The sequence below is a fragment of the Dama dama genome, chromosome 10, assembly GCF_033118175.1.
Source record: "Dama dama isolate Ldn47 chromosome 10, ASM3311817v1, whole genome shotgun sequence".
Classification (NCBI taxonomy): Eukaryota; Metazoa; Chordata; class Mammalia; order Artiodactyla; family Cervidae; genus Dama; species Dama dama.
The window spans coordinates 36,220,536-36,248,534 of NC_083690.1; the positions used below are offsets into that span (position 1 = coordinate 36,220,536).

General features: G+C 50.3%; 2 protein-coding genes across 4 annotated transcripts; both read right to left on the reverse strand.

Annotated features, from left to right (window-relative positions):
* Nucleotides 1-1,093: 1,093 nt before the first annotated feature.
* On the reverse strand, nt 1,094-14,832 carry LOC133063758 (mucin-12-like). Of its 3 annotated transcripts, none has more exons than XM_061153510.1 (11): nt 10,034-14,821; nt 9,526-9,627; nt 8,941-9,068; nt 8,548-8,612; nt 5,580-5,731; nt 5,149-5,220; nt 4,881-5,043; nt 4,034-4,195; nt 3,317-3,396; nt 1,608-1,696; nt 1,094-1,421 (listed from the first exon to the last, which is right to left on the reverse strand). In XM_061153510.1, exons 5-11 carry the CDS (start codon nt 5,623-5,625, stop codon nt 1,380-1,382), a joined length of 654 nt encoding a protein of 217 aa, XP_061009493.1. In that variant the 5' UTR covers nt 5,626-5,731; nt 8,548-8,612; nt 8,941-9,068; nt 9,526-9,627; nt 10,034-14,821; the 3' UTR covers nt 1,094-1,379. The 3 variants fall into 3 exon arrangements, with proteins under 3 accessions (XP_061009493.1, XP_061009494.1, XP_061009492.1); XM_061153511.1 differs by having other exon boundaries at nt 3,317-3,393; nt 10,034-14,818; XM_061153509.1 differs by lacking the exons at nt 1,094-1,421; nt 1,608-1,696; nt 3,317-3,396; ... (1 more) ...; nt 4,881-5,043; nt 5,149-5,220 and having other exon boundaries at nt 5,648-5,731; nt 10,034-14,832.
* Nucleotides 14,668-27,997, reverse strand: LOC133063244 (mucin-2-like). Its single transcript, XM_061152362.1, has 3 exons — nt 27,757-27,997; nt 14,941-16,729; nt 14,668-14,677 (listed from the first exon to the last, which is right to left on the reverse strand). The coding sequence occupies exons 1-3, from the start codon at nt 27,845-27,847 to the stop codon at nt 14,668-14,670; spliced, it is 1,890 nt and encodes a 629-aa protein (XP_061008345.1). The 5' UTR covers nt 27,848-27,997.
* Between the last annotated feature and the right edge of the window lie 2 nt (nt 27,998-27,999).

Here is a 27,999-nt window from a genome sequence, read left to right on the forward strand (position 1 = left end):
ACGAGCCCTAAAGCCTGGCTCTTCCTCTGGACCTCACTGGGGAGGAGAGAGGAGCAGGCGAAGGGCAGGAGGCTGAGAGTACCCCCGCCTGGGCCCCCAGCACGCAGCCCTCCCTGGGCATGGGCAGGTCCAGGACCCCGCAGGGCTGAGGCTGTGAGAGCAATGGGGTGGGGTGGGGGTCAGTCACCCTGGAGAGGGGCAGAAGCTGAAGGAACAGAGGCAGCAGGCGGAGCGTCATTGTCACCAGTCTCGATTTCAGAGCCTGGAGGGCAGCACACCTGCCCTTCACCCTTCGGGGAATTGGTGAAACAAACGTTGGTCAAGGAACCCCAGACATAAACGGGCCCCAAGCCCTTTGATCCCGGAGATGCTGGAGAGCTGGGGCCCACCTAGGGCAGTATGGGAAGCTTCACTGATGACTGGGAGTGTGAGAGGCCCTGTTTCAGGTCAAAGGGCAGAGGGAAGGGGAGGTCCTCCCTGGTCAAACAGCACGTAGGCACACAGGTCATCAGATCTGTCGGGCACAGGGCCTGAAGCGGCCTGGAAGAACTAGGGGGGCCCTGGAGGGAAGTGGAAGGTGGAGGAGAGGGTGCCCTGCTTTTGACTCCAGTCCCCGGAGTGGAGACCCCCTCCCCTCTTCTCGAGCTGGCTTTACTTCTGCTCTGGGTACCCCGCCAGGTCATGGGTACAGGCCAGTGCCCAGCCCCAGGAGGGCTGAGAGTTCTCGGGTCTGGGAGGTTCGCAGATAAGCACAGCCCCTGGGGTCATCTGGAGTGACCTTGGCCCCTCTCAAGTTCAGCAGGGCAACGTGGTCACTCTTCTGCCTTCTGGGGACTCCCGCTCCTCCTTCCCTTGGCCCGAGGTACACTCCCGGATGTGACCCCAAGCTCAGCTGCCGCAGAACCCTTGGGCAGAGGTGGGCCTGATCCGGTCTGGGCTTGGAGCAGACGAGGGGCCCCAGGCTCCAAACGTGGGCACGGGAAGGGGCCCAGATATGCCGTCCAACCCTGCAGTGCTCTTCCCAGAAGGACCTGCCCAGACTCGCAGCGCCCCCCTGCGGGGAGGGGAGGTGACTGCTCGGGCCACGCTCAGCTCTATAAAACTTGTTCCTTTATTGGCAGGAAATTCCTGCACGGTTGTCACAGGTGGAGTAAACAGTTTGAGTAAACAAGATGCCTCGGGGCTCCTGGCTGGAGGGCAAGGGAGCAGTGTTCACAGCAGTGAGGACAGGGCCAGCCCGCTCGCTCTGAGAGGGCCATCCTCGGGCCCGACGACTCCAGACTTCAGGTTCCTCTTGGCAGCCTGGGGCCGGCGGAGGCCTCTGTTGGCCGCAGCCTCATCACCCGGATCTGAGTGAGGGGTGGCAGTCCCTGTCCCCATCACTGAGCAGTCGTCACCACTGTGGGCCTCTGAATGTGGAGCTGGGGAGGGTGGGAGAGAGGAGGTGAGACGGACAGGGGCCCCAGTGATGGCCGTGTCCAGGGGGAGTGAGCTGCCTCTGGGCTGAGGGGAGCCCATCCTCCCCAGGCAGCCCCAGGCAGTGGATGGAGGGGAGAAGCCCCTAGCTGGGGGGTAGGGGGACGGGGAGTTGGGGGCTCCTGAGTCACCTCTGTAGTGGGGTCCACGCTCCTCAGGGAGGGCTGGAAGTTTCTGTAGATGTTTTCAAGGCCAAACGTGTCCCCCTTCAGATCCTGACCTGTTAAGGAGAGGTACTGGGGTGAGAGTGAGCCTTGGGGAAGCCGAAGAGACACCCAGGATAGATTGTTCACAGTAAAAGGGATGGGTTTGGGGAGTCGGCCCCAGAGCTGCCTAAACTCCTTTCCCACTGCCTGTCCGTCCTCCCCCCAGCCCAGCTCATCAGGGATGCGGAAGAGGGGGTGGGGAGGTGGCCCGGGGTGACGCAGGGACAGGAGGGGATGGGAGCTGCCTTCCGACATGCCCCATGGTCAAAAGTCAAGGCCTGGTGAGTGGGTGCCCAAGGAGTCACTTGGTTTAGGTGGGGTAGGAGGGCAAGACTGCCTGGGGTCAACGGGCACACTCCCTCATAGCAACGGTAGCGACAACAGGCAGAAGCAGCTATGCCTGAAATCTTGTGTGAGTTGGCATGAGTCCAGCACCCCCTGTCTCCGTCATGCAGATAAACTCGCTCTTCAACCTTCAGAACCGGGTTCCAGGTCCGCCTGGCATCTTCCTGAATGTTCCTTTGCTCCCTCCCTCGAGATCCTCCCCCACCGTCTGCCCTCCTGGCTCGCTCTCCCCCCAGTGTAGGCTGAGCTGAGCTGACTCCCCAGCGCTGCCCGTAGGCCACAGGCCTCTCTGCAGACTTCAGACTGGCCAGATCTGGGGTATCTCTCCCTCCGCACTTAACTGCCCCCCAGTATGCCCCACCTGCGGCTTCTCCTCACTGCACCCTGTCTCCATCATCCCCTCCCAGAGCCTGCAAACAACAGGCCCTACCCAGCTAGCTCACTGGCATCTGAACTATGTTGACTACTGTCCACACCTCCTGGTCCCCACCGTCCCCCCACTCAGGCTCATCATCCCTGGCCTGCATTACTGTGCTGTTCCCTCTCTGAACTCCCCACTTCATGCAGCCCCCTCAAATCCTCCTGAATGAGCCACCCAAAATGCGTGTCTGGTCCCCCTCCCTTCAAGCTCCTCCAATGGGTCCCCCGACAACCATGGTCCGCTGACCAGTCCTGACCTGGCTCTGTCATCCTCCCGTCCCACTGACCCGCCCCTGGTTCCCTACAGGCCACGTCTTCCCCACCTCCACGCCCTTTCTTAATCAGCAACCCTTGCCTGGAAAGCCCCTCTCCCTTCCTGTCCCGGGACAAGGCCTCACTTGGCCGTGGCCCTTCATCCCACTGAGTGTGTGACATGCTGGGGCTGGGCTCTGGGGTAGGATCAGGCTCTCAGCCGTTGTGAGCGGCTCTGGCGGCCAGAGTGGGCTAACCCACGGGAAGCTCTGTGGAAGGACCACGTGTGACCTGGATCTCGGGAACAGTGGGATGGGGATGTGCAGAGATTCAGACGACCGGAAGCAGCACAGGCTCTGCAAAGTGGTGGGCCACAGACTGGAGTGCAGGGAACTTGATGGGGAGAAGCCAAGTAAAGGCTGGAGGGTCAGCAGGGCTGCCCGTGGGGACTCGGGGTCAGGAGGCTGCAGGCTGTCTGACTGTTGCGGCAGATGCAGGACTGGCTGGCAGGACATGTGTGTGTGTCACCCACAACCACGGGAGTCTGACTGGCCCTTCTCCACACCCCCCCACACCCCTGCCAGCCTGCCCCGCCTTGGCCCCCTGATAAGATCTACCTTCCCAGACGCTTGTGTTCTCAAAACTGCCAGGGTAGCCTGCATCTTGCCACTCTCGAGACATGTCGCACTCTTGCCTGCTAACAGAAATGACGTGAGCAGCTGATGACGGAGAAGTAGGAGACGGGCTCAGAGACCTCTGACCCTCGGCCTCCAGAAGAGTCTGCTCTGGCCAAGCCCTGAGTCAGGGAGGGAGGGGCCTTCCCCTGTGGCAGGGGTAGAAACCGAATAGCATTCCTGGGGATGTCCCCACCGCCTGCCCCCGCCCCCACCCCTCAGAGGGCCTCAGTGACCTTATCTGTGAGCTGGGGGCATCGGAATAGAGTCAGGGCAGTTTCCTCGGCCTGCCGGCCAGGCTCTGTACAAAACATCACTCAGTCTTTTATAGGTGGGAAGAGAGCGATCATTCCCAGCGTCCTAGTGTGTCAGACAGGGCTGCTCTGGGGCAGCCAAGGTGATAAGAGGCGCCAGGTCATTTCATTACACAATCCAGTTTCAGTACATAAGTCTCTGTTTCCATTTCTCTGCCAAGCGGATATGTCTTATCAGATCTGCAGGCTGCCCTCTGCCAGACACAGAGCTGGGACGGACCAGCAGGAAATAGGAGGGACTTGGGGGTGGGGGGCAGGGCCTCAGCCACCCCCGCTGGCCTCAGCAGGGCCTCAGGATATTCTGACTGCGGTCCCCTCTCCCCTAGGCCCAGCCCCGGAAGCTCACCTGTGCAGTTTTCTCTGGGATCGGCTGAGTAAGAAGATCAGGACCACTACCAAGATCACCAGGAGCGCTGCCACGGCCCCCACGACCCCATATACCACGCTCTTGCTGGTGCTGGATTCACAGGTCTCCCCCGAGTACCAGTGTGTGTCTGAGTTCAGGCATCTGGGGACACAGACAAGCTCAGGCCAGTCCACCAGCTTCCCTCACCCACCCAATTTCTGCCTCCCCGCCCCCTGCCCCTGAAAAAAAAAGATCAATATCAAAGCACAGGAAACCATCTCACCCACTGAGGGCAGTTGCTGGGCACCCTCCCTGACTCCCCAAGTCTAAGGGGTGGTGAGTGGGTGCAGGGACCGCAGATCCACAGAGCAGAATCTGAGATGGCCGGGCACCTCATCCCACGCACGTAATGTTCACCCACGTAATCGCTAAGCAGCTGGCACTTGGATGGCCTGTCACCATGTTTTATATTTTGTACTTTAGTTTAAGACATAGAGCGCCAGCAAGGAGGTGATAATGGCATGGTGGCATGGTGGCTGGGATGTTGTTAGGGATGTGAATGATAGATGGAGAGAGAGGTCCATAGATACAGATTTGCAATTGATAACCAGAACTTTTTCAGAAAGGGGACTGCTTGGTTCTCTGAGGCCTGTGTCTGTAATCTCCCGTGGTATATGGGAGCAGGAGGTGGGAGACCTGGGTAGAGAAAAGAGGATGTAGAGACTGGGCTGGAGGTGCCTGTGAGCTCTGCCCACCCTCAGCCTGCACCCTTGGATGACCTTCGGGGAGAGTGGGATCCTACTCCTAGAGAAGGCAGATGCCGGCCTTAGAGGGAACAAGCTCTTACAGACAACGGGGGCCGCTTTGCTGCAGCTGGCACCTGCCGTGGTGACAGTCCATTTCCGACTTCGTCCCTGGGGTGCACTTGTTCACACAGGCCAGCTTCCCATCCAGCTCATCCACGTAGTAGAACTGGGCTAATTCCTTTGCAGCATTCTTAGTGCATTGCTCTGGGGGCAGGTAGGGGGCGGGCAGGAAGTGTCAGCCAGATGAACCCCGTCCCTAGGCCCCCCCACCCCACAGGTTTACTGTCCACTCTCCATGGAGCTGCTCACCTTGCAGGTCAAAGTTGATCTTCACGGGGTTCACGATGGTGTCCGTCTCATCGTAGCACAGGAGTGAGAGGTCTGCCCAGGGTGATGAAAAAGAACAAAACAGATGTGCCTCCCCCTGCCCGCTGCGGGCAGTCAGCCTCCCCTTCCTCCTTGCTGTGGCCAAGACTAGTAGATGCAGTTGAGGCTGTGAGCTGGCTCTGAGGGGGTCACTGGGGCTGCTGACCACCTTAGCCCAGGACTGAGAAGGGCTGCCAGGAGCAGTGCAAAATATGGGGAAGGTACCCGGGCTTGACCTCTGGATTCCTTGAGGGAGATCTCTGGGGTTCCAGAAGAGACAAGAGATGCGGGACGTGGGGGTGGGCCTGAGACCTCCTTAACGGGCCCCGCCCATCCTTTCCCCACCAATATCAAGGGGTTTTGGGGGAGCATACTTTTGCAGTCTTCAGAATTCCCATGTAGCTGTCCAGTCTCATTCATAATCTTGGCCCTTATAATCTTAGTGAGGTTTTCAAACAGCTCCAGTTACCCTGAAGTGTAGTTGGCCTCCATGATGAGTTCGTGTTCCACCACGATGCTGCCAGGACTGGAAACGGGAGTCATCAGTCAACCCTTGTTGCCCGCCCTCCCAGCAAGTGGGGCCCAAGAAGCTAGAAGGGTGATGAGAAACAGTTAGTCATGTGACCCAGGGGCAGGACAGAATATAGACTCTTCCCTCCAGCAGTTAACAACCTAGAGCAAGGCTACAACATAAGCCTGGGATTACAATATATGTCAACGGGTGAAATTTATTCCTAAAAATGGAGGCTGTTGGGCAAAGACATGGAGGAATGGAACCCTTGAGCAACACTGGTGGGAAAGCAAACTGGTACAGCTACTGTGGAAAACAGTATGATGGTTCCTCAAAAAATGAAATATAGAATGATCATGTGATCCAGCAATTCTACCTCTGAGTATCCACCTCAAAGAATTGAAAGCAGGGGCAGGAGGAAATAATTTGTACACCCATGTTCATAGCCAAGTTATTCATAACTAAACAGTGGAACCAATTAATCTAAGCGCCCATCAGCAGATGACTGGATTAACAAAATGCAATGGAATATTACATACAATGGAATATTATTCAGTCTCTAAAAGGAAGGAAATTCTGAGACATGTTGCAACATGCATGAACCTTGAAGACATTATGCTAAGTGAAATAGGCCAGTCAAAAAAAGGATGAATACTGGATGAGTATTTATGAGTAGTAATATGAGATCCCTGAAGTAATAAAATTCAAAATAGAGGCAGAAGGCAGCATGGTGATTGTCAAAGGGCAGATGAGGGGGAATTGGGAGTTACTGTTAAATGGGTACAGAGTTTCAGTTTGGGAAGATGAAAAATTATGGAGGATTTCCCTGGTGGTCCAGTGGTTACGAATCCACCTGCCAGTGCCGGGGACACAGGTTCAATCCCTGGCCTGGGAAGATTCCACAAGCTGTGGGCAACTAAGCCCGAGACTAAAGTCCGCTTGTGCTAGAGTTCCTGCTCAGCAACAGGAGAAGTCGTGCAATGAGAAGCCCATGTGTCACAATGAGAGAGCAGACCCTGCTTGCCGCAACCAGAGAAAGTCCCCCACAGCAATGAAGACCCAGTGCAGCCACAAAAAAAAAAAAAGAATTAAAAAGTTTTAGAGATGGACAGTGGTGGTGGTTGCACAACAATGAGAATTTACTTAATGCTGTTAACCATATACTTAACATGGTGAATTCAGTGGCTAAGGACAGATTTTATGTTATAGGTATTCCACCACAATGAAAATATTCTAAATTTAAAAATTTAAGACAGAAGCTAATGGGTTGTATTTTGAAAACCAAATAAGTAAAGTTTTAGATATGAAAAAACATGAGGGCACTTTAGAAATGTTGGATTCCAACTAGCAATGTTGGATTCCAACCCAGAAGCTTCTTGGTAGATGGTCAGCAATGCTCTGAGTAGAGAGCTCCTGAGACAAGGTCTGTCACTACCCACAGTCCTTGTGACGGAGAAGTCAGAAGCAGGACCCAAGAGGACCTAACCCAACAAAATCCTGAGTCAGAATGGAGACAAAGACCATTGCTCTGAGGCAGGGTGTGGGTGGAGGATGCTGGGTTCTTGATATGTTGGTAACTGACATGCCCCAGGCTCCCTCCCCACCCTTCTGTCTCCTTCTTCCCATCCTCCTCTGAGAGCTCTGCTTCTCCTGCCCATCTGTTAAATGTGGATGCTTCCCATGCTTCTGCCCAGGGACAGCTTCACTTCCATGCTGTGACAATTGCCCCAGCCATCTGGTCTACTCCCTGAGCTTCCAGTGAAGCCTATCTAGGGACGTCAATGCCGATGTCTCTGCTGTAGACCCTTACTATCATACATTTGACCATCAGCTGCTCCATCACTCCACATGGCTGGGCCCCAGACACTTGAGGCTTAACAAGGCCCATGTCAAACTCATTATCTTCTTCCACCATCCTCCTGCTCCTTCTTATGTTCCTCATCTCAGCCAAGGGCAACCCACACTCCCAGCAGCCCAGAAATCTGGTGTCATTCTTCCTTTTCTCCAAACACCCATCAAAATCCAATGATCTGCTGGGCCTGCCTCTTAAAGACCTCTCACACTGGACTACTTTCCCTCTTCAGTAACACCTCTCAGGCCCAGGCTACTATCATCTCCCTCCTCTGTCCATCCATTCTCAACCCTGCAACCAGATTGCACGGTCTGCAGTACAAAGTGTTTACTCTGCCACATGGGCCACAACTGCTGATGCTTCACATGTAAATGAGCACGTGTCACTTTTCCAACCTCCTCTCCCACCACAGCTCCTTTGTCTTCTAGAAGCCAAGTGTGCTTTATGTTCCTAGAATCTGCGCTCCTTTCTCTTACCTGTAGGCACGTCATGGATTTCCTCTTGTAACACTCTCCCTCTCCCTTGCCTCCAGTTGGCCCATTCCTCATCCTTCAAGCCTGAGCTTAGCTGTCACTTCCTCCAGGAAGATTTCTCTCAGTCTCACTGACCCTGCATTCAGGACCTCTCCCTCTGTACCTCGTGTGTTCCTTATCACAACTCTAGCCTCAGTAACTGAGCTATCATAACTACCATAACTCTAGCTACCTGTGGTCTGCCCTTCTAAGCTTCATGAAGAGCAGAACCCAATGTTCCCAGCACCTAGCACAGGGTAGATGTCCACCATTAGCTTGATAAATGGATGAATGCTGAATGAATAAATGCATGGTCTCAGAGCCCTCAGGTGTCGCCTTTGAGCTGGGGGCCTTTTTGACCCAGCCCGGTACTGATGCTCTAACCATTTATAATAGGAGGAGGCAGGAGAGCAGGCAAGAGAGAAGAGCTTCCCACAGTCTATAAACCTTCTCACCCCCATACTTACCGCAGTCTTGTGACATTCACGCCTCTGTATTGGGGAAAGTTTTTGTCCCTGTAAACTTTATCCATCTGAAAGAAACAAGACAGCTAAGTTCATAGAAGCCTGGAGTGTGCAGCAGCCTCTGTTCTCTGTGCTGGGAGCAGTCCCTCAGAACCTCCTTTCCCCAAGGAGTCCCTGTATTCAGTTCAGTCGCTCAGTCGCATCTGACTCTTTGAGACCACATGAACCACAGCATGCCAGGCCTCCCTGTCCATCACCAAACCCCAGAGTCCACCCGAACCCATGTCCATTGAGTCAGTGATGCCATCCGCCCATAGGAAAGAAGGAAGGGGGTGCATAGGGATGTCCCCTCATCCAGGATTCACATCAGGGAATCTAAGCTTCCTCTCCTCTTACCCGACTCTTGAATAGTTGAACGAAGTTCTTGTATGCATCGGAGGATTTGTCATTTAGGTCATCTGTGAAACCCCTGTTAGTCACTTTCACACGCAGGTCTACAGTGGCATTGATTTTTTGGGGGGTTTCTATGGAAACAGGGGATATTATGCATGAGACACAACCTCACAGTAATGCCTTCCAGGAAGGGCTAATTCTTCATTTGTTGGCTTTGTGGGAGAGGAGAAAGTGTGTAGGGAGGCAGATGGAAACTCAAAAGGCAAGTAGGGGTAGCTGAAACATCTGCCCCTTGTCTCTGAAGACCAGGAGGAGCTACTGGTCAGAATCTTGATTCAGTGAGACCTGACTGGAGGGCACCAGATACTCATTCAGATGAGAGAGGCAGGTTAACTAGTGAAAGGGGCTCAGAAGTGGCATGCAGAAAATCTATGCTCTACCTGCGTTTTGGCCTGGGTGAAAGTCACATTTTCTCCTCTACCTGCACAATTAGGCAATGGTAGCAAATGAACCTTCCAATGTTGCCCTCCTATTTTGAATGGTTAAGGGATGTGGAGATGATCTACAAGTCTCAAAAAAGGTCTTTACCTATGGGGAAGGATTCCTTGGGGTATTTACACTGGTAACCAGAGTAGCCTTTGGCACAGACACATTTTTTTCCGTTCCAAGTGGCCCCATTGTAGCACTGCACTGCAAAAAAGTAGAACATTCCAGAGGTTACCATGGAAGCCCAAGACACAAAACACCAACTCTTGTTCCAAGTACCATCATTCAGACATTGCACTGAAAGATGGAAATGGGACTAGATAATCATGCTGCAACTGAGAGCCCTCTGCCACCATTTCAATCCCCAGGAGACAGTGGGGAAAGGAGAAGGAACAACAGAATGAAAGGAAGCAAGAGATGAAAGAGGACACTCAAAGAAATCAAGAGTCCTACAACTCAAAAGAGAGACACACCATCCCCTTGGATGATGTATACTGGCAACAAGATGGTACTGGAAGTGTGGAACAAGACTACAAGGAGGACAAAACTGATTAGCTGATAAAGGAGATGAGCAGGAGGAGCCCACAGAGTGACATACAAGTAGACTTACATGGTGTCATAGTTGAAGAGTGGGTTGTCCTCATAGTTGTCTGTGTCCTAGTGGATGGTGGATGTGGGGTTGAAGTGGTACTGAATCCAGGGACTGGAACACCAGTGGAGCCAGGTGAAGTGGAGGACACAGGAGAAGAAAAGCCAGAAGTCGACTCCTCTTTGGCAGTCATGGTGGTATATTGTGAGACCACAGTGTGGGTGGAGATCTCACTGGGGCTTGATGAGGAAGGACTTGCACTGTTTGTACTGTTCAAAGAATGGGTAGAGAATGATGGCACGGACCCATCTGAGGAGCTGGTGTAGAGAGTGGATCCCAGAGAAGAAGATGTGGTCATATGTCCATCTCCAACGGAAGTGGTTAAGGATTCTCCAGGCCTTGATGTGGAAGCAGAAATTTCATTCCCTACAGTAACAGTGCTGTTCAAGGTGCCTGTCGGTTTTGATGAATCAGGGGTGGAGGTAGCAAGAGTGAGTTCCTCTGTGAGGCCTGTGATTGTCTGTGTGGAGACAGAGGGGGTGGTAGACAGCAGGCTGGGAATTGAAGAGGAAGCTAAGCTACTACCATGGCTGGGATAGGAAGTTGACATAGAAGATTCAGAAATGGTTGAAAGGACAGAGGACATCTCAGTAATTGTTGTTGTACTGAGTCCAGTGCTGGAGGTGGTGGTAGAAAGTCCCTCAGAGTTTGAAGGTATATAAATTGTTGAGGTGTAAGAGGAGACTGTATGTGTTGATGGTGCTGAGACTGTGGTGGACACAGTGGCTTCAGGAGTAGAATATGTGGTCCTTTCTTCATCACCAGTGGAGGAGGTAATAGACTCAGCTGGACTTGAAGTGGACACAGGACTTCCATCCTCTTGAGAAATTGTCGATGTAGGTAAGTCCGTGACTTGAGAAAAATCAGATATGGTGTTGTGATCTGTGGATTTCTGAGTGACAAAAGTGGTAGACTGTACTGAACCAGATGAGCTGGAAAGTGTCTCTCCAGTGCTAGATGGGGCTGTAGAGCTCCCAGAAACTCCTGTGTGGGAACTCTCAGAAGAAACACTAGATGCAGACCACCCAGAAGTAGTGGCAAAACTCCCAGGCTGTGTGGTGAGGGAACCCTCAGAAGACACGGTGAATTCAGACAGACCAGAAATGGTTGGGGAGGACATGGAAATTGTGGTATGGGAACCATCAGAAGACACTGTGGATTCAGACAGACCAGTAGTGGTAGAGCTCCCAGGTACCATGGTTGGGGAACCTGAAGGAGACACTGAGGATTCAGACTGGCCAGATGTGGTGAGGTAACCCTCTGAAGAGACTGTGGATTCAGACTGACCAGATGTGGTGTGGGAACCCTCTGAAGAGACTGTGGATTCTGACTGACCAGATGTGCTGACAGAGCTCAAAGGAATTGTGATGAGGGAACCCTCAGAAGAGACTGTAGATTCAGACTGAGCAGAAGTAAAGGTGGAGCTCCCAGGGTCTGTGGTGTGGGAATCCTGAGAAGAAACTGTGGATTCAAACTGACCAGATGTGGTGGTTAAGCTCCCAGAGATTGTTGAATGGAAACTCTCAGAAGAGACTGTGGATTCTGACTGAACAGAAGGAGTGGGGGAACTCCCAAACCCTGTTGTGAGGGAGCCCTCTGAAGAGACAGTGAATTCAGACTGTCCAGATGTGGTGTGGAAATTGTCAGAGGAGACTGTAGATAAAGTGAGATCAGATGTGGTAGTGGAACTCCAAAGGACTGTGGTGTGGGAACCCTCAGAAGAGATTGTGGATTCAGTCTGACCAGATGTGGTGAGAAAACTCACAGGGACTGTGGTATGGGAATCCTCAAAAGACACTGTGGATTCAGACACAGTGGATATGGTGGGGAAACTCCCAAGGACTGTGGTGAGGAAACTCTCAGAAGAGACTGTGGATGCAGACTGATCCGATGTGGTGTGGGAACTTCCAGAAGAGACTGTATAATCAGACCAAGCAAATGTGGTGGTGGAGGTCCCAGGGAATATGGTGGGGGGGCCATTAGAAGTGACAGTAAATTCAGACCAACTGGAAGTAGTAGTGGAGCTTCCAGGAACTGTGGAGGCGGAACCCTCAGAAGAAACTGTGGGTTCAAACTGCCCAGATGTGGTGACAAAGCTCCCAGGGACTGTGGTGTGGGAACTCTCAGAAGAGATTGTGGATCCAGACTGATCAAATGTGGTGGTGGAACTCAGTAGGACTGTGGTTTGGGAAACCTCAGAAGACACTGTGGATTCTGACAGAACTGATGTGGTGGTGGAGCTTCCAGGGACTGTAGTGGGGGAACTCTCAGAAGAAACTGTGGATTCAGACTGACCAGATGTGGTGATAAAGCTACCAGGGACTGTGGTGGGAGAAACCTCAGAAGAGACTGTGGATCCAGACTGATGAGATGTGGTATGGGAACTATCAGAAGAGACTGTGGATTCTGACAGAATTGATGTGGTACTGGAGCTTCCAAGGACTACAGTGGGGAAACTCTCAGAAGAAACTGTGGATTCAGACTGATCAGATGTGGTGATAAAGCTCCCAGCGACTGTGGTGGGAGATCCCTCAGAAGAGACTGTGGATCCAGACTGATCAAATGTGGTGGTGGAGCTCAGTAGGACTGTGGTTTGGGAACCCTCAGAAGACATTGTGGGTTCAGAGAGACCTGATGTGGTGATGAAGCTTCTAGGGACTGTGGTGGGAGAAGTCTCAGAAGAGACTGTGGGTTCAGATTGACCAGATGTGGTATGGGAACTCTCAGAAGACACTGTGGATTCTGACAGAACTGATGTGGTGGTGGAGCTTCCAAGGACTGTGGTGGGAGAAGCCTCAGAAGAGATTGTGGATCCAGATTGATCAAATGTGGTGGCTGAGCTCAGTAGGACTGTGGTTTGGGAACCCTCAGAAGACACTGTAGATTCTGACAGAACTGATGTGGTGGTGGAGCTTCCAGGAACTGTGGTTGGAGAAGCCTCAAAAGAGACTGTGGGTTCAGACTGACCAGATGTGGTGATAAAATTCCCAGGAACTGTGGTGGGAGAAGCTTCTGAAGAGACTGTGGATTCAGAATGACCAGATGTGGTGTGGGAACCCTCAGAAGACACTGTGGATTCTGAGAGAGCTGATGTGGTCATGGAGCTTCCAGGGACTGTGGTGGGAGAAGTCTCAGAAGAGATTGTGGATTCAGATGGATCAAATGTGATGCTGGAGCTCAATAGGACTGTGGTTTGGGGACCTTCAGAAGACACTGTAGATTCTGACAGAACTGATGTGGTGGTGGAGCTTCCAGGGACTGTGGTTGGAGAAGCCTCAAAAGAGACTGTGGGTTCAGACTGACCAGATGTGGTGAAAAAACTCCCAGGGACTGTGGTGGGAGAAGCTTCTGAAGAGACTGTGGATTCAGACTGACCTGATGTGGTGTGGGAATTCTCAGAAGACACTGTGGATTCAAACTGATCAAATGTGGTGGTTGAGCTCAGTAGGACTGTGGTTTGGGAACCCTCAGAAGACACTGTGGATTCTGACAGAACTGATGTGGTGGTGGAGCTTACAGGAACTGTGGTGGGAGAAGATTCAGAAGAGACTGTGGGTTCAGACTGACCAGATGTGGTGTGGGAACTCTCAGAAGAGAATGTGGGCTCAGAGTGATCAAATGTGGTGGTGGAGCTCAGTAGTACTGTTGTTTGGGAACCCTCAGAAGAGACTGTGGATTCAGACTGACCAGATGTGGTGTGGGAACTCTCAGGAGACACTGTGGGTTCTGACAGAACTGATGTAGTGGTGGAGCTTCCAGTGACTGTGGTAGGAGAAGCCTCAGAAGAGACTGTGGATTCAGACTGACCAGGTGTGGTGATAAAAGTCCCAGGGACTGTGGTGGGAGACGCGTCAGAAGAGACTGTGGATTCAGGCTGACCAGATGTGGTGTGGGAACTCTCAGGAGACACTGTGGGTTCTGACAGAACTGATGTGGTGGTGAAGCTCCCAAGGACTGTGGTTGGGAAACTCTCAGAAAAGACTGTGGATTCAGACTGACCAGATGTTGTGTGGGAACTCTCAGAAGACACTGTGGATTCTGACAGAACTGATGTAGTGATGGAGCTTCCAGTGACTGTGGTAGGAGAAGCCTCAGAAGAGACTGTGGATTCAGACTGATCAGATGTGGTGTGGGAACTCTCAGGAGACACTGTGGATTCTGACAGAACTGATGTGATGGTGGAGCTTCCAGTGACTGTGGTAAGAGAAGCCTCAGAAGAGACTGTGGATTCAGACTGACCAGATGTGGTGATAAAAGTCCCAGGGACTGTGGTGGGAGAAGCGTCAGAAGAGACTGTGGATTCAGGCTGACCAGATGTGGTGTGGGAACTCTCAGGAGACACTGTGGGTTCTGACAGAACTGATGTGGTGGTGGAGCTCCCAGGGCCTGTGGTGGGGGACCACTCAGTAGAGACTGTGGATTCAGACTGACCAGCTGTGGTGTGGGAACTCTCAGAAGACACTGTGAATTCTGACAGAACTGATGTGATGGTGGAGCTTCCAGTGACTGTGGTAAGAGAAGCCTCAGAAGAGACTGTGGATTCAGACTGACCAGATGTGGTGATAAAAGTCCTAGGGATTGTTGTGGGAGAAGCGTCAGAAGAGACTGTGGATTCAGACTGATCAGATGAGGTGTGGGAACTCTCAGGAAACACTGTGGGTTCTGACAGAACTGATGTGGTGGTGACGCCCCCAAGGACTGTGGTTGGGAAACTCTCAGAAAAGACTGTGGATTCAGACTGAGCAGAGGTGGAGGTAAAACTCCCAGGGACTGTAGTGGAGGAAGCCTCAGAAGAGACTGTGGATTCAGTCTGACCTGATGTCATGTGGGAACTCTCAGAATATACTGTGGATTCTGACAGAACTGACGTAGTGGTAGAGCTTCCAGAGACTGTGGTGGGAGAAGCGTCAGAAGAGACTGTGGATTCAGACTGACCAGATGTGGTGTGGGAACTCTCAGGAGACACTGTGGGTTCTGACAGAACTGATGTGGTCGTGGAGGTCCCAGGGCCTGCGGTGGGGGACCACTCAGTAGAGACTGTGGATTCAGACTGACCAGATGTGGTGTGGGAACTCTCAGAAGAGAATGTGGGCTCAGAGTGATCAAATGTGGTGGTGGAGCTCAGTAGTACTGTTGTTTGGGAACCCTCAGAAGAGACTGTGGATTCAGACTGATCGGATGTGGTGTGGGAACTCTCAGGAGACACTGTGGATTCTGACAGAACTGATGTGATGGTGGAGTTTCCAGTGACTGTGGTAAGAGAAGAGTCAGAAGAGACTGTGGATTCAGACTGACCAGATGTGGTGATAAAAGTCCCAGGGACTGTGGTGGGAGAAGTGTCAGAAGAGACTGTGGATTCAGACTGATCAGATGAGGTGTGGGAACTCTCAGGAGACACTGTGGGTTCTGACAGAACTGATGTGGTGGTGACGCCCCCAAGGGCTGTGGTTGGGAAACTCTCAGAAAAGACTGTGGATTCAGACTGAGCAGAGGTGGAGGTAAAACTCCCAGGGACTGTAGCGGAGGAAGCCTCAGAAGAGACTGTGTGTTCAGACTGACCTGATGTCATGTGGGAACTCTCAGAATATACTGTGGATTCTGACAGAACTAATGTAGTGGTGGAGCTTCCAGTGACTCTAGTGGGAGACACCTCAGAAGAGACTGTGGATTCAGACTGACCAGATGTGGTGATAAAAGTCACAGGGACTGTGGTGGGAGATGCCTCAGAAGAGTCTGTGGATTCAGACTGACCAGTTGTGGTGTGGGAACTCTCAGGAGACACTGTGGGTTCTGACAGAACTGATGTGGTGGTAAAGCTCCCAGGGACTGTGGTGGGGGAACCCTCAGAAGAGACTGTGGATTCAGACTGACCAGATGTGCTGTGAGTACTCTCAGAAGAGACTGTGGGTTCAGATTGATCAGATGTGGTGATAAAACTCCCAGGAGATGTGGTGGGAGAAGCCTCAGAAGAGACTGTGGATCCAGTCTGATCAAATGTGGTGGTGGAGCTCCATAGCACTGTGGTTAGGGAACCCTCAGAAGACACTGTAGATTCTGATAGAACTGATGTGGTGGTGGAGCTTCCAGGGATTCCGGTGGGAGAAGCCTCAGAAGATACTGTGGGTTCAGACTGACCAGATGTGGAGATAGAACTCCATGGAACTGTAGTGAAGGAACTCTCAGAAGAGACTGTAAATTCAGACTGACCAGATGTGGTGTGGGAACTCTCTGATTGTGTGGATTCTGACAGAACTGATGTGGTGGCGGAGCTTCCAGTGACTCTCGTGGGGGAACCCTGAGAAGAGATTGTGGATTCAGACTGACCAGAAGTATTGGGTGAACTTTCAAGGACTGTGGTGAGTGGACCTTTAGAAGAGACTGTGGATTTAAGCTGACCAGATGTGCTATGGGCACTCTCTGAAGAGTCTGTAGATTCAGATTGATCAAATGTTGTGGTGTAGCTCAGTTGGACTGCTGCTTTGGCATCCTCAGAAGACACTGTGGATTTAGACTGACCAGAAGTGGTGGTGGAACTCCCCAGTGCAGTGGTGAGGGGACTTGCAGAAGAGACTGAAGATTTAAGTGGACCAGAAGTTGTGGTGGAATTTTCAGAGACTGTGGTGCTAGTAGTTATTGCGTAATCTGTTGTTGTCGTCCCTGAAATAAAAGAAGTTGTAGTTTGTCAGGACTTGAAAGGGATGCAGTTTTTTAATCTTTGATGTATTCAGTTTCAAAGGACTATTATTTTGAACAAATATGAGATGTTTATAGAGAATGTCTTTATTGAATGTCGTCACTGTTTGTCTAGAGTCTTGAGTGCTGCTTGATTCACCAGGACCAGAATATACTGAAGCTTTTATATTATCAGTGGTATTTAAGGAGGCAGATGGAACTGAAAGATTTGGTAATTCTTAGATTGTTTTAGGAAAAACGAATTGCCTTCTAGTCAATATGGCTGATAGTCCATCATCCTAGAGGTGTAGGTGTCACCAGGACTTGTGGGGGCATTTTTGGTTAAGATGCTTGTAGAGAACATCATGAATTGGAAAAACTCAGAGATGAAACTACTATGGTCTATGATTTTGTTATTACATTTAGTGGCAGTCTGTCCCAGGCTGCTGGGACATAGCTGGTCAGTCTGTTACACTGAAGCATGGCTTTTCTTTCCAAGGGTTTAGGAAGTGTCAGAGCATCTGTAGATTTGGACAATTTACCAATGGTAGTCTAGAAATTTGGTCTCTTCTGTTAAATATAGAAATTTTTATAGCGCAAGATAATATCTCTAGCTAATGTTCTGGGAGTTGATTGTGATTTATGACTTGAATTGTTATGGCTGTGGCTATGGATTTTGACAAATTTGCATATATATATGTGTGTGTGTGTATGTGTGTGTGTGTGCATGCTCAATGACTTTAGCTGTGTTTGACTCTATGTGACCTTATGTATTGTGGCCTGCCAGGCTCCTCTGTCCTAGGGATTTTCCAAGAAAGAATACTGAAATGGGTTGCCATGTCCTCCTCCTGATCCAGGGATGGAAACTGCATCTCCTGCAACTCCTGCACTGCAGCAGATATTTTACTGCTGAGCCACTAGGGAAGCCTATATATATATACTCACACATACATATATATATACACACATGCACATATACCTATATATCATTTTCTCAATCCAAAGTGTCATCTGCAAACACTTGAACTGAGAATGCCTCCACATCAAGTATATATGTGTTCTTTTGCCCAATATTGCCTGTACATTCCTCCCTGGGCACCCTAGGACATATGCGTCTCCTTGGATATCGGGCATAAATTCTAGCGGATAGTTGTACTCACACAAATGCCCCCTGCACATTCCTTTTGCCCCTCACATTTTGTGATCTGCAGGCCACATGATCCCCTTCCATCCTCTGACCAGTACTTAGACAAGTCTCTCTTCCCATCCTTTACATCTGAGGTTCCTCCTCTACCCCAATACTTCCTACTGACCCCAAAGGAATAGGAGAGCTAAGGCAGTCACTCGTTACCCTGGACAATTCATCGCCTGTCCTCTCTCTCCAGACACACTTACACAGGGACTAACCACTCTACTGGAATGCTGCCACCTCTACCTGGCTGTCCTGTGTTCATCACAACTGCCCAGGTAAGCTCTTCCTCTCCCCGCTGGTCCCACAGCCCACTCAATGGGTTGCAACTCTCTAATAATGGGAGCTGGGCTTGCACCCTGGGGCTGGAGGGCTTCTATTGTGTTCTCTGGGTCACTTAGAACATGTGGCTGCACTTGTGGAACTCTATTTTCCTATGTAAGGTGGGACTATACCCCTGGCTCCTCTTCACTCTGCCTGTAAGATGAATAAGATCAAATAAAGAAAGGATTTTTGAGACAGTTACACCATAAATCTAGGAATTATCAGGAATTCCACAGGATAGTGTGCAGGAAACTTCCTAGAGAAGTCAGGGAATGCGGCCTCTCATCCCTCCTATCAGTCCCCACTCCTCTGCAAAGATACCCTGGGGCTGCATGCTTCTCACCTCTCCGGAAGGTGGTCTTTGGCCCCTGGCAGAGGGGACAGTGGAAGCCATCAGGGCAGCAGTACCCTCTACCATCCCAGATGCTCCCATTTTCAGAGGGTCCTTAAAGAGGCAGACAGTCTCAGGGTGAGACCAGGAGCTGGACCAGGACTGGAGGCCATGGGAGTGGACCATTAGTGAAGACATGACATTCACACCAATGGTTCTGGATCATTGGCTTTGCAGAGCTTCCATCAGAACTTTAGGGGAAAAGTGATATCAAACCACTGATTAAGGTAGTTCAAGTCAAAGGTGCCATAATGCCTATGATTTGTAGGATTCTAAATTAATGTTAAAAACTTGACAAGATTACTTGGTTGTTTTTAAGTCAGTAGATAAGTTTGTCTTGCCCAGTTCTCTTGCACAGAGCTGACTCATTAGAAAAGATCCCGATGCTGGGAAAGAGTGAAGGCAGGAGGAGAAGGGGATGACAGAGGATGAGATGGTTGGATGGCGTCACCGACTCAATAGACATGAGTTTGAGCAAGCTCTGGGAGATGGTGAAGGACAGGGGAGCCTGGCGTGCTTCAGTCCATGGGGTCACAAAGAGTTGGACACGACTGAGCAATTGAACAACTTGCCTACCAAGAGGAAGAGAAGGGGCTGAGCTGAGAGGCTGCCAGGGGTGGAGGTGGGGGCATCCTTGAGTCTTAGGCATAGGAAGGATCAGAAAGAGAGAGAGAGTACACAATGAGGGCTTTAGTCAACCCAAAACACACTGTAACATGGCTCAGAGTAAACCCAGGCTGGTGGACAAATGGGCCCCCACCCCTCAAGGATGCTCCTGGCCCTCCCCCGAACAGTGCAATTCTAGAGCAGTCAAGGCCCATTTAAGGGACACGGAAGTCAACGGTGGCGGGGAGGGGGGAGGGAACTGTTCCTCTGCCTTTCTCAGAAGGCTTCAAAATGAAAGTAAAAGCCAAGCTATCTTTTTCCTTCCTTCTTTAAAACGAAAGGATTTTGTGGACTTAGGTATTATAAGTTTTACTGGACTTTTTAAGTTATAAAAGTAGACTATTTTTGTTGTGACACGTCAAGAATGAGAAAGCATATAAAGGCAATTTATGATCCCTAACTGAATCACAGGAATGAGTAGAGGTGGGGGGAGAGGTGACATTTATTGGCTGCCTATCAAATTCCTGAGTAGTCGTATCACACTATAATTCAATGACCGTGTATGTAATTGCCTTTGCTCCTTTCTGATAACAGAGGAAACACTTCTGCCATGTTCAGCCTGACCCAGAGCAGATGCTCCATGAGGAGGTCTTGGATAAAGGAGCTAATGAACACTGAAAAGTCTGTCCGATACTTTTTGTTAGTTATTTAATGTCATCTCGGGAGGAAGACGTGACTATTCAGTTTCACAACTGAACTGAGGTTCTAAGGGTTAAATATCTTCCAAGTTCACTCAACTGGTAAGACAGAATTCAAGCACAATCTGAAGGTAGCTTTTACTTTCAGCATAAGGAAGGGGGTTGCAAAGAGGAGAAGAACAAGGAAAAGGTTTTGAGTCTAGGGAACAGCATGTGTGGAGGCTCAGAGTACATGTTTGGATTGAAGCTGGATGTTGAGAAACCAGAAGAGGCAGAGGGAAGGCTGGCAAGGTGAGTGTAAAGCCAGCTCTGGACTTGACTCAGCAATAGTGAAGAGTGTCCAGAAAAGGCCATGGTCACAACTGTGCGTTAGGAGCAGAATCTGGAGAGAAGGGGTGGTGAGGGCAGGGGAAGATTGATGACACATGTTGGGACAGTTTCTGAACAGGCTTTCTTTTGTCTTTATTCCTGAATCCACACCATTTACTCCAGTTTGCTGCCACTCACATGTTCACTATAGTTGCCGACCAGCTTGAGTACCCCAATCGCTGTCCATTTCATCAGTTTGCCCTTCCTCCTGGAAGCTCTCATCTCCTTCAGATTCTAAGACACCACTGCCTCCTAATCACCCTTTTTCTCCTCCCTGGTGCTGTTCTTTCCTGTTCAGTATCTAAGTGAGCAGAGTAGAAAAGACTCTGATGCTGAAAAGAGTCAGGGAAAGATTGAAGTCAAAAGGAGAAGAGAGCAGCAGAAGATAAGATGGCTAGATAGCATCACTGACTAAGTGGACATGAATTTGAGCAAACTCCAGGAGACAGTGAAGGACAGAGGAGCCTTGTGCTGCAGTCCACGGGGTTGCAAAGTGTTGGATGTGACTTAGCAACTAAACAACAACAACAAGATCTAAGTGAAACCCTTAAGATAAAGGCTCTGCCGTATCCCTCATCTTCCAGCAGCAATCCCCTCTGTGCCCAAGGCTTTAACTCATTTCTGGGAGGGACAAGGAAAAGGAACCCTAGAGAACTTCCCTGGTAGTCCAACAGCTAAGATTCCCTGCTCTCCATGCAGGGGTCCCGGGTTCAATCCTTGGTCAGGGAACTAGATCCCAGATGCCACAATTAAAGATCCCAAGTGCTGCAACTGAGCCCAGCCAAATAAAATAAATACATTAATATTAAAAAAAAAAAAAAAGAAGTAGGCCCCCTAGACAGCACTGCCCTGGTGAAGTGCTTCCGAACCCTCCCAGCCCAAAATTCTGGTGGCCACAACATCGCCAAAGGATGCGGCAGAGAACTTGAGCAAAGTCCTTCCCAGACTCAACCTCCAGGGTCAGGGGTGTTCCACAAGCAAGTTGAGCCAAGGAAAAACACAGAAGTTCTCCAAAGGAACAATTTACATGGCCAACAAGCCTACAAGAAGAAAATGGTCAACATCACTAGAAAGCAAAGATTTTCAAAACAAAGCAAGATACTATTTATCTTTACTTATCACATGGCACCCCCTCTGTGATGTTAAGTGATATAGCTGGTATTGGTTGGGGAATAAGATGCCGATGGATGTTTATTTAGTATCTTATTGCTAAAGGGTGATTTGAAAATGTACCTTAAGGATCATGGGCTGAGTCGTACCATTTCAATGATTCCTCCTCTAGTTACTAACCCTGAAGTAAAGGAGTCCAATGCAGATTTTTGTTTAAAAAATTTCTTTACAGCAATATTTATTACATTATTATCTATTATAGTGAAAAATTGGGGAAAACCTGTCTAAGAATAGGAGAATAGGAGAGTGGTTAAATGGCTAAAGTATTCCATAAAATTGAATATTGATCAGTCATTAAAATAGAAACTGCCCATAGAATAAATCTAAATAGTTATTTGGAAAAAGACCAAAATGTTAACAACATGTATCTGAGTGGCAGGCTTAAGGGAGATTTTCCTCCTTTGGTCTGTCTATATTTTCTGAATGTTGTACCATAAGTAGGCATTCCTGATATAATGTTTAAACACAGTAAAGGTATATGCTATAAAAATAAAACCTTAGGTGCACCCTGCACCTTGGAGAACCCAGGCAAAATCACTAATAATTCCAAAGCTGGGATTCCCCACAATTTTGTGGTCAAAATGCTTAACAAGAATGACCTTAATGTCATTTTTGTGTTGCTAGAAAATGTCGTTTTAGTGTTACACTAGCTATCCAAGACACCAGGTCTCCTATCAAACAAGTAAAAATTTGTTTGATAAAATTTCTTGCCCTGTGTACAGTTCTTATCGCCTCTTTCTTTAAAACATAATCATTTTAGGGACTTCTGTGATGGTCCAGTGGTTAAGAGTTCATCTTCCAATGCAGGGGACTCAGGTTCAATGTCTGGTTGCAAACTAAGAATCCCACATGCTGCAGGGCAACTAAGCCCACACGCCACAAAGAAGATCCAGTTCAGCCAAAAAAATAATAATCAACTAAATTATTTTTAAAAAGATAATCATTTGAGTTAGGCAGCTAGTTTGCCAGGCAAGTTTTTCACTGTGACATTCTTGAGGAAGAGCCCTCAAAAGCACCTTGGGACAAGTCTGAAGACCACCACCTTGATATAAGATGGTCCCCTCCTACTCTAATATCTTCAAAACATATTTCTGCTTGTGGTGACTCAGCAAGGTCCATGGGAACAGTCCTGAAGAGTGGAGTGTGGAGTTGGGGGCACTCCTGTCAGGGCAGGTGCTACCCAGGTTCAGGATCTCATACAGTTAACCTCTCTGAGCTTCCATTTCCTCCAGAAAATGGAGATGACCGATGCCTGCCTTCACCACTCTGCTCATTCTAGAATATTCTCCAAGAGAAGCAGTGCGGCGACCACTAGGCTGTGTCACTCAGTCCTGGGTGTACTCTCAGCCCTGCCACACACAACCTCAGTGACTTGGACCCATCTCCTTTTCGGTAACGTCATTCCCACCCGGCAGAGTCACCACAGAGGTGACACGGGGTAGGGGCCACCTTGGCTCTGTCCTCGACCCCCACCCCCTTGCACACACCTGTGGAGAATGAATGGGCTTCCTGGTTTTCTAGCATCAGCAGCCAGTGCCACCTGCCCCTGCCCACTGCCTCCCTGAAAAGACAGCAGTTGCTCTGATTGCTGCAGAAGAATGATATAGAGGGTTGAATTGTGTTTTGCCAAGGCAGGAAATGTGGGTTTGATCCCTGGGTTGGGAAGATCCCCTGGAGAAGGAAATGGCAACCCACTCCAATATTCTTGCCTGGGAAATCCCATGGACAGAGGAGCCTGGTGGGCTGCAGTCCATTGAGTCACAAAGAGTTGGACACAACTTAGCCACTAAACAACAACAATAAAAGATATGTCCAAGTGCTAACACTTGTATGCTTGAGTGTGACCTTATTTGGAAATATAGGCTTTATAGATATAATTAAGTTAAGGATCTCAAAATCAGATCCTTCTAGATTTAGGTTGGGCCTTCAATCCAATGACTGGGGTCCTTATAAGAGAAAGGTAAGGGGCATTTGACACAAATTCAGGGGAGAAGGCCATGAGAAGACAGAGGCAGAGTCTAGAGTGATGCCACACAGCCAAGGAACGCCACAAAGCACCAGAATCCAGAGGGGGCAATGAAAACCTTTGGAGGGATTGGACCCTGGGGGTATCTCATTTCAGACTTCCGGCCTCCGTCACTATGAGAGAATACACTTCTGTTGTTTGAAACCACCAAGTTTATGGTAATTTGTTACAGCAGCCCCAAGAAACTAACACACACAGACACTCCCACTTAGAGCAAGTGGTAAAGAAAGTGGGCTCTGGAGCCTAACCCCTCCCGGCTCCTCCACCTGATGGACGGAAACCTTAAACTACTTAGCTCATGTCTCCATGCCTCAGTTTCCCCAGGTATAAAACAGGAATCAGTCACAGCACTTCTTTCCAGGGTTACTGGGAAATTTAAATGAGATAACAGATATCGTTTAGAACACTGTTTAGCACATAGTAGGCCCTCAATGAACACCAGCAATTTTGAGCATTAGGGTCATACTCAGGCCACAGGTGGAGAAGAAAATGGCATCCCACTCCAGTATTCTTGCCTGGAAAATCCTATGGACAGAGGAGCCTGGCAGGCTACAGTTCGTGGGGTCACAAAGAGTCAGACACAGCTGAGCAGCTGAGCAGCTGAGCACAGGCTACAAGGAGCTCTGGCTTTCCAAATTGTTAGACCTGGAGGATCCAGTTGTCAATATTCCAGTTACGTCCATAGCTATGTATGGCTTTGTCAGTTCTGAAATTGTCTAAAGTGTTTGAATATCTATTACTGTTGTTGTTATTTAGTCATTAAGTTGTGTCCAATTCTTTGAGGCCACTCTCCAGGCTGAGCCTCACCACCAGCCTTAGGCTGTGGTTCTTTCTGCCCCATTCCCATGTTTCCATCTAGTAAACAAGACTGTAAACTGGCTTATTCATTCTGTCTGGTTCAGAGCACTTGCCTGGGCAGAGCCAAGCCTCCTGTGTTTGCAGAATGAGTAAGTTTATTACTCTGCATAAAGCATCACTTCCTTTTAATTGCTCTAAATTTACATCACCTACATTCCAAAGGTTACCCCTTTGGCTATTGTGAACAAATCCATTCTGGTCTTCGTCACAGTTTTATATATTGAACGTTTCCACTTCCACTTTGGCCTTTCTAGGTTCCAGAACTCCCCTGACTACTTGGGGCCCCTGAGGCAGCCCTTCCAAGAGAGACACTCAGTCCCTGTTCCCTGCTGTCATTCCAAGCAGCTCCACTCCCCCACCCTTCCTAGGAACACTTTGGAACTTCACGTCCACAGGACAGGACAGACTCCAGTCCTCAATGTAGGAACTTTGTGGCCCCTGCAGCAGTGGAGAATGGAGAATTCTAGACCGTGTCTCTGTTTTTGTCCTCCTTCCTGAGCCCAGACCTCTAGGAAAGCTCCATCCAGAAATTCCAAGCTCACCCCAAGCTCAACAGGCCTGCCTGGAGCCCATTGTCAATCACCAAAAAGAGTCTCTTGCTTCTTGAGTCACACAGGCTCTAGAACTATCTATCTTGGTGCCTCCACAGCCCATCCTCAAGAGGAAACTCCTCGCCATTTCCAGGGGAGTTGGGTTCCCAGATGGACCCTCAAGGCCTCCTGCCAGTGTTAGGGGAAGCACGCTGACAGAAACCACCCACCCTGGCCATACACCATAGTAAGCATGTGTGAGTTATTTTGTGACAGGAGGTCCTAGTAAGGAACACAGAACTAACAAGCCACCACCAACCAGAAGAATTAGGAAAAGGTCACAAGGAGACACCACAGGTCCAATCATCTCCCAGAATCCTTCTCTCTGGCACCCATCTTGGCTGAGCCACTAGGAAGGGCCCTGAGTCAGAATGGTTGGCCAAAGACAGCCTGGAAACTAATCCCATCACCAAAAAACTGGAGCCAGGGAGCCACGAGGCAGAGCAGTCCTCCTGGGTTCCCGGACCCTACTGCTCTGCACCCGGACGCCCCTTCCCAGTGAAGTCTCCTGCTTTGTCAGATCGTGTGTCTCCTCAAGCAATTCAATTCTGAGTGGTAGGCAGGAGCCCACTCTCAGGCTCTGGAAGGGGTCTCCCTTCCTGCAAAACCAGGTTGGTTCTCAATGTATCTGTCTTACCAGGGTGACCCATCCCTGCTCTGTCCTTGGACATTCTCTGGTGTCTAAAAGCCTCCACCTGGTTTTAATGTTCCTGTTGCCTAAAGATGCTCCCGCACCAGTACGCTTTCCCCAACCGGGCAAATGCCCCTCGCCTTCAGGGCATTCCTACACCTTGACTCCCCTGCACAGCCCTGCAGTGTTTTTCTACTTTCTCCGGCTGGCATTCCTTGTCCCTACTGTTCACTTGTCTAAGACCTCATCAGTCTTCATGATGGGAACTGGGGAACCCAGAGGATGGAGGGGATGAGAAACAAAGAAAACCACAGATGCCACCACTGGTGTCTGCTCTGATGTCTGAACACCTCCCTGAGAACCCAGAATACATGCAGGGGGTGGAGGTATTGCAGAGGGCTGAGGGCCCTCCACTGTGGGCTCAAAAGCAGCACAAACCTAGAGTCAGGTCATGGTGATCATCATATGATTACTGGTCACACTGTTTTCAGGTAAGTCACTCACTCTCTCTGACCCTTGCTTTCCTATCTGCCTTCCTTTCCTTTCACAGTCTTCTTAATAAAAGTCATACTGACTGCATGCTGTGAAATGTCTTCGCAAATAGCAGATCCTTCTTCGAGTCGGGGGCAGTGGGCCTTGGAGCGTCCTCAGACCTGGAGTGCCCTGGAAGGGCCCTACTTGCCTGATCTCTTCACGCCTGACAGCTGTCTGCACTTATCAGAGATAGACACTTTTTGACTCCTTAGTGTGCTAATGGATCCAACATGATGTTTTTCCTTGCAGTTATGAGCATCTTGCCGACAGGGGTCTTTGCTTGTGTAGGTGGGATCTCCAAGGCATGGCAGGAGGCACAGAGGCAACACACTTGCTGACTTCTGGGTCCTTCCTCACTGTCACTGCCCTCAGCTTCCGCCTGGGGAGCTGGGACAGGTGGACCCTTCCTAAGGCTGACCCCCACCATAGCGTCCTTTTCTCTGTATATTACCTTAAAGCTAATATGTCTGTAATTAACGTATTTTCAGTGTTAGGGGAAGTGTTAGTCCCTAACACAAAGTTTACACCCCCAGTCCTGCCTCCTCTCCCCTCAGGTTCTCCCAGCCAGAGCCACTACCCCCAACACATCCTGGTAGAGGAGAGGGAAGTACATCAAGGCATTGTGGACTGAGGTCGCCTCTAAGGACCTAAGTTCCCATGTGGGCTATCTCACAGCTGCCCTTGAAGATCTCCAGAGACATCCCCACCTGTAGTCTCCCACCCTCAATCCACTCACAACCCCTCACCACATACCCTGCAGGCCCTTCAACTCAAGTGATGCCACTTTCAACTGGCTGGCACCTTGGGCTCACTCCCCCAATGCCCCTCACGGGAGCATCCACTTTGCCCACTCCTTCCCCCAGGGGTGCTTCCCTGTTGCTAGGGAGTCAGAAAGTCTGAACCCAGGGGAATCAGCTTCTAACCAGTCTCTTCCCAAACAAACGGCCATGACAAGGTTATTTTGTTTATCTATTTGCTTTCTGGCTACCCTGCGTGGCTTTCTGGATCTTGCTTCCCCACTTAGGGACTGAACTCGTGCCCCCCACAGTGGAAGCCCAGAGTCGTAACCACTGGACTACCAGGGAAGTCCCTCCATGACAAGGTATAACAAGGACCTCAGAGCCTGCCTCCCCCTCAAGCCCTTCCATGATCTCTAACTAGAGGGGCTGCCCCTGGCCCCCCTGAGGCTCTCCCCAGGCCAGGAGGGAAGCTAGTGGACACCTCTTGGACTCCCGCCCTCCCGGCCAGTGCCAGCAGCCTGTGCAGTGTCTCCATGAAGTTTGGAAAGAGCTGACCCAACACTTGGGCCGATGCAACCCCCAGGATGAAGGCAGGCAGAGACCACTGCCCAGATGAAGAAGAAGCCCCTTGGGGAGGGTGGATTCCAGTGAACCATCAACAACATAGCATAGCCCAGGCCCTTCCCTCTGCACCCATGGGTCTCCAGGGTGACCCCTTTAGCTCCCAAAGACAGGATGAGGTCATGGCCAGGGTGTCCAGCCCTTGAGCAGCCCCCTCCCCTGAAAAGAGAGGGAGGGAAGAAAGAAGGAAGGTTAGCCCCCTGCAGCCCTCCCCAAGGCCAGTGCACATCAAGACCACTGGGAACCAGGGCCAGGTCTCACTTACCTGATGATGTGGATGTGGCAGTGGCCGAGGAGGAGGCAGTGTTGGGCACCCAGAGCCAGAAAACCATCGGCAGGATCCAGGTCACCAGCATCTCCCTGAGTGTGAGGCCCTGGCTGCAGGGTCTGCCCACATCAGCAGAGACTAAGAAATGAGTGCCTCCCAGGGAGGGAACAGCTATATAAAGGACCCCAGAGACCTTTGCCTTGGGAAGAACAGTGTCTGGCCCAGGGTGGAGATGAGCAT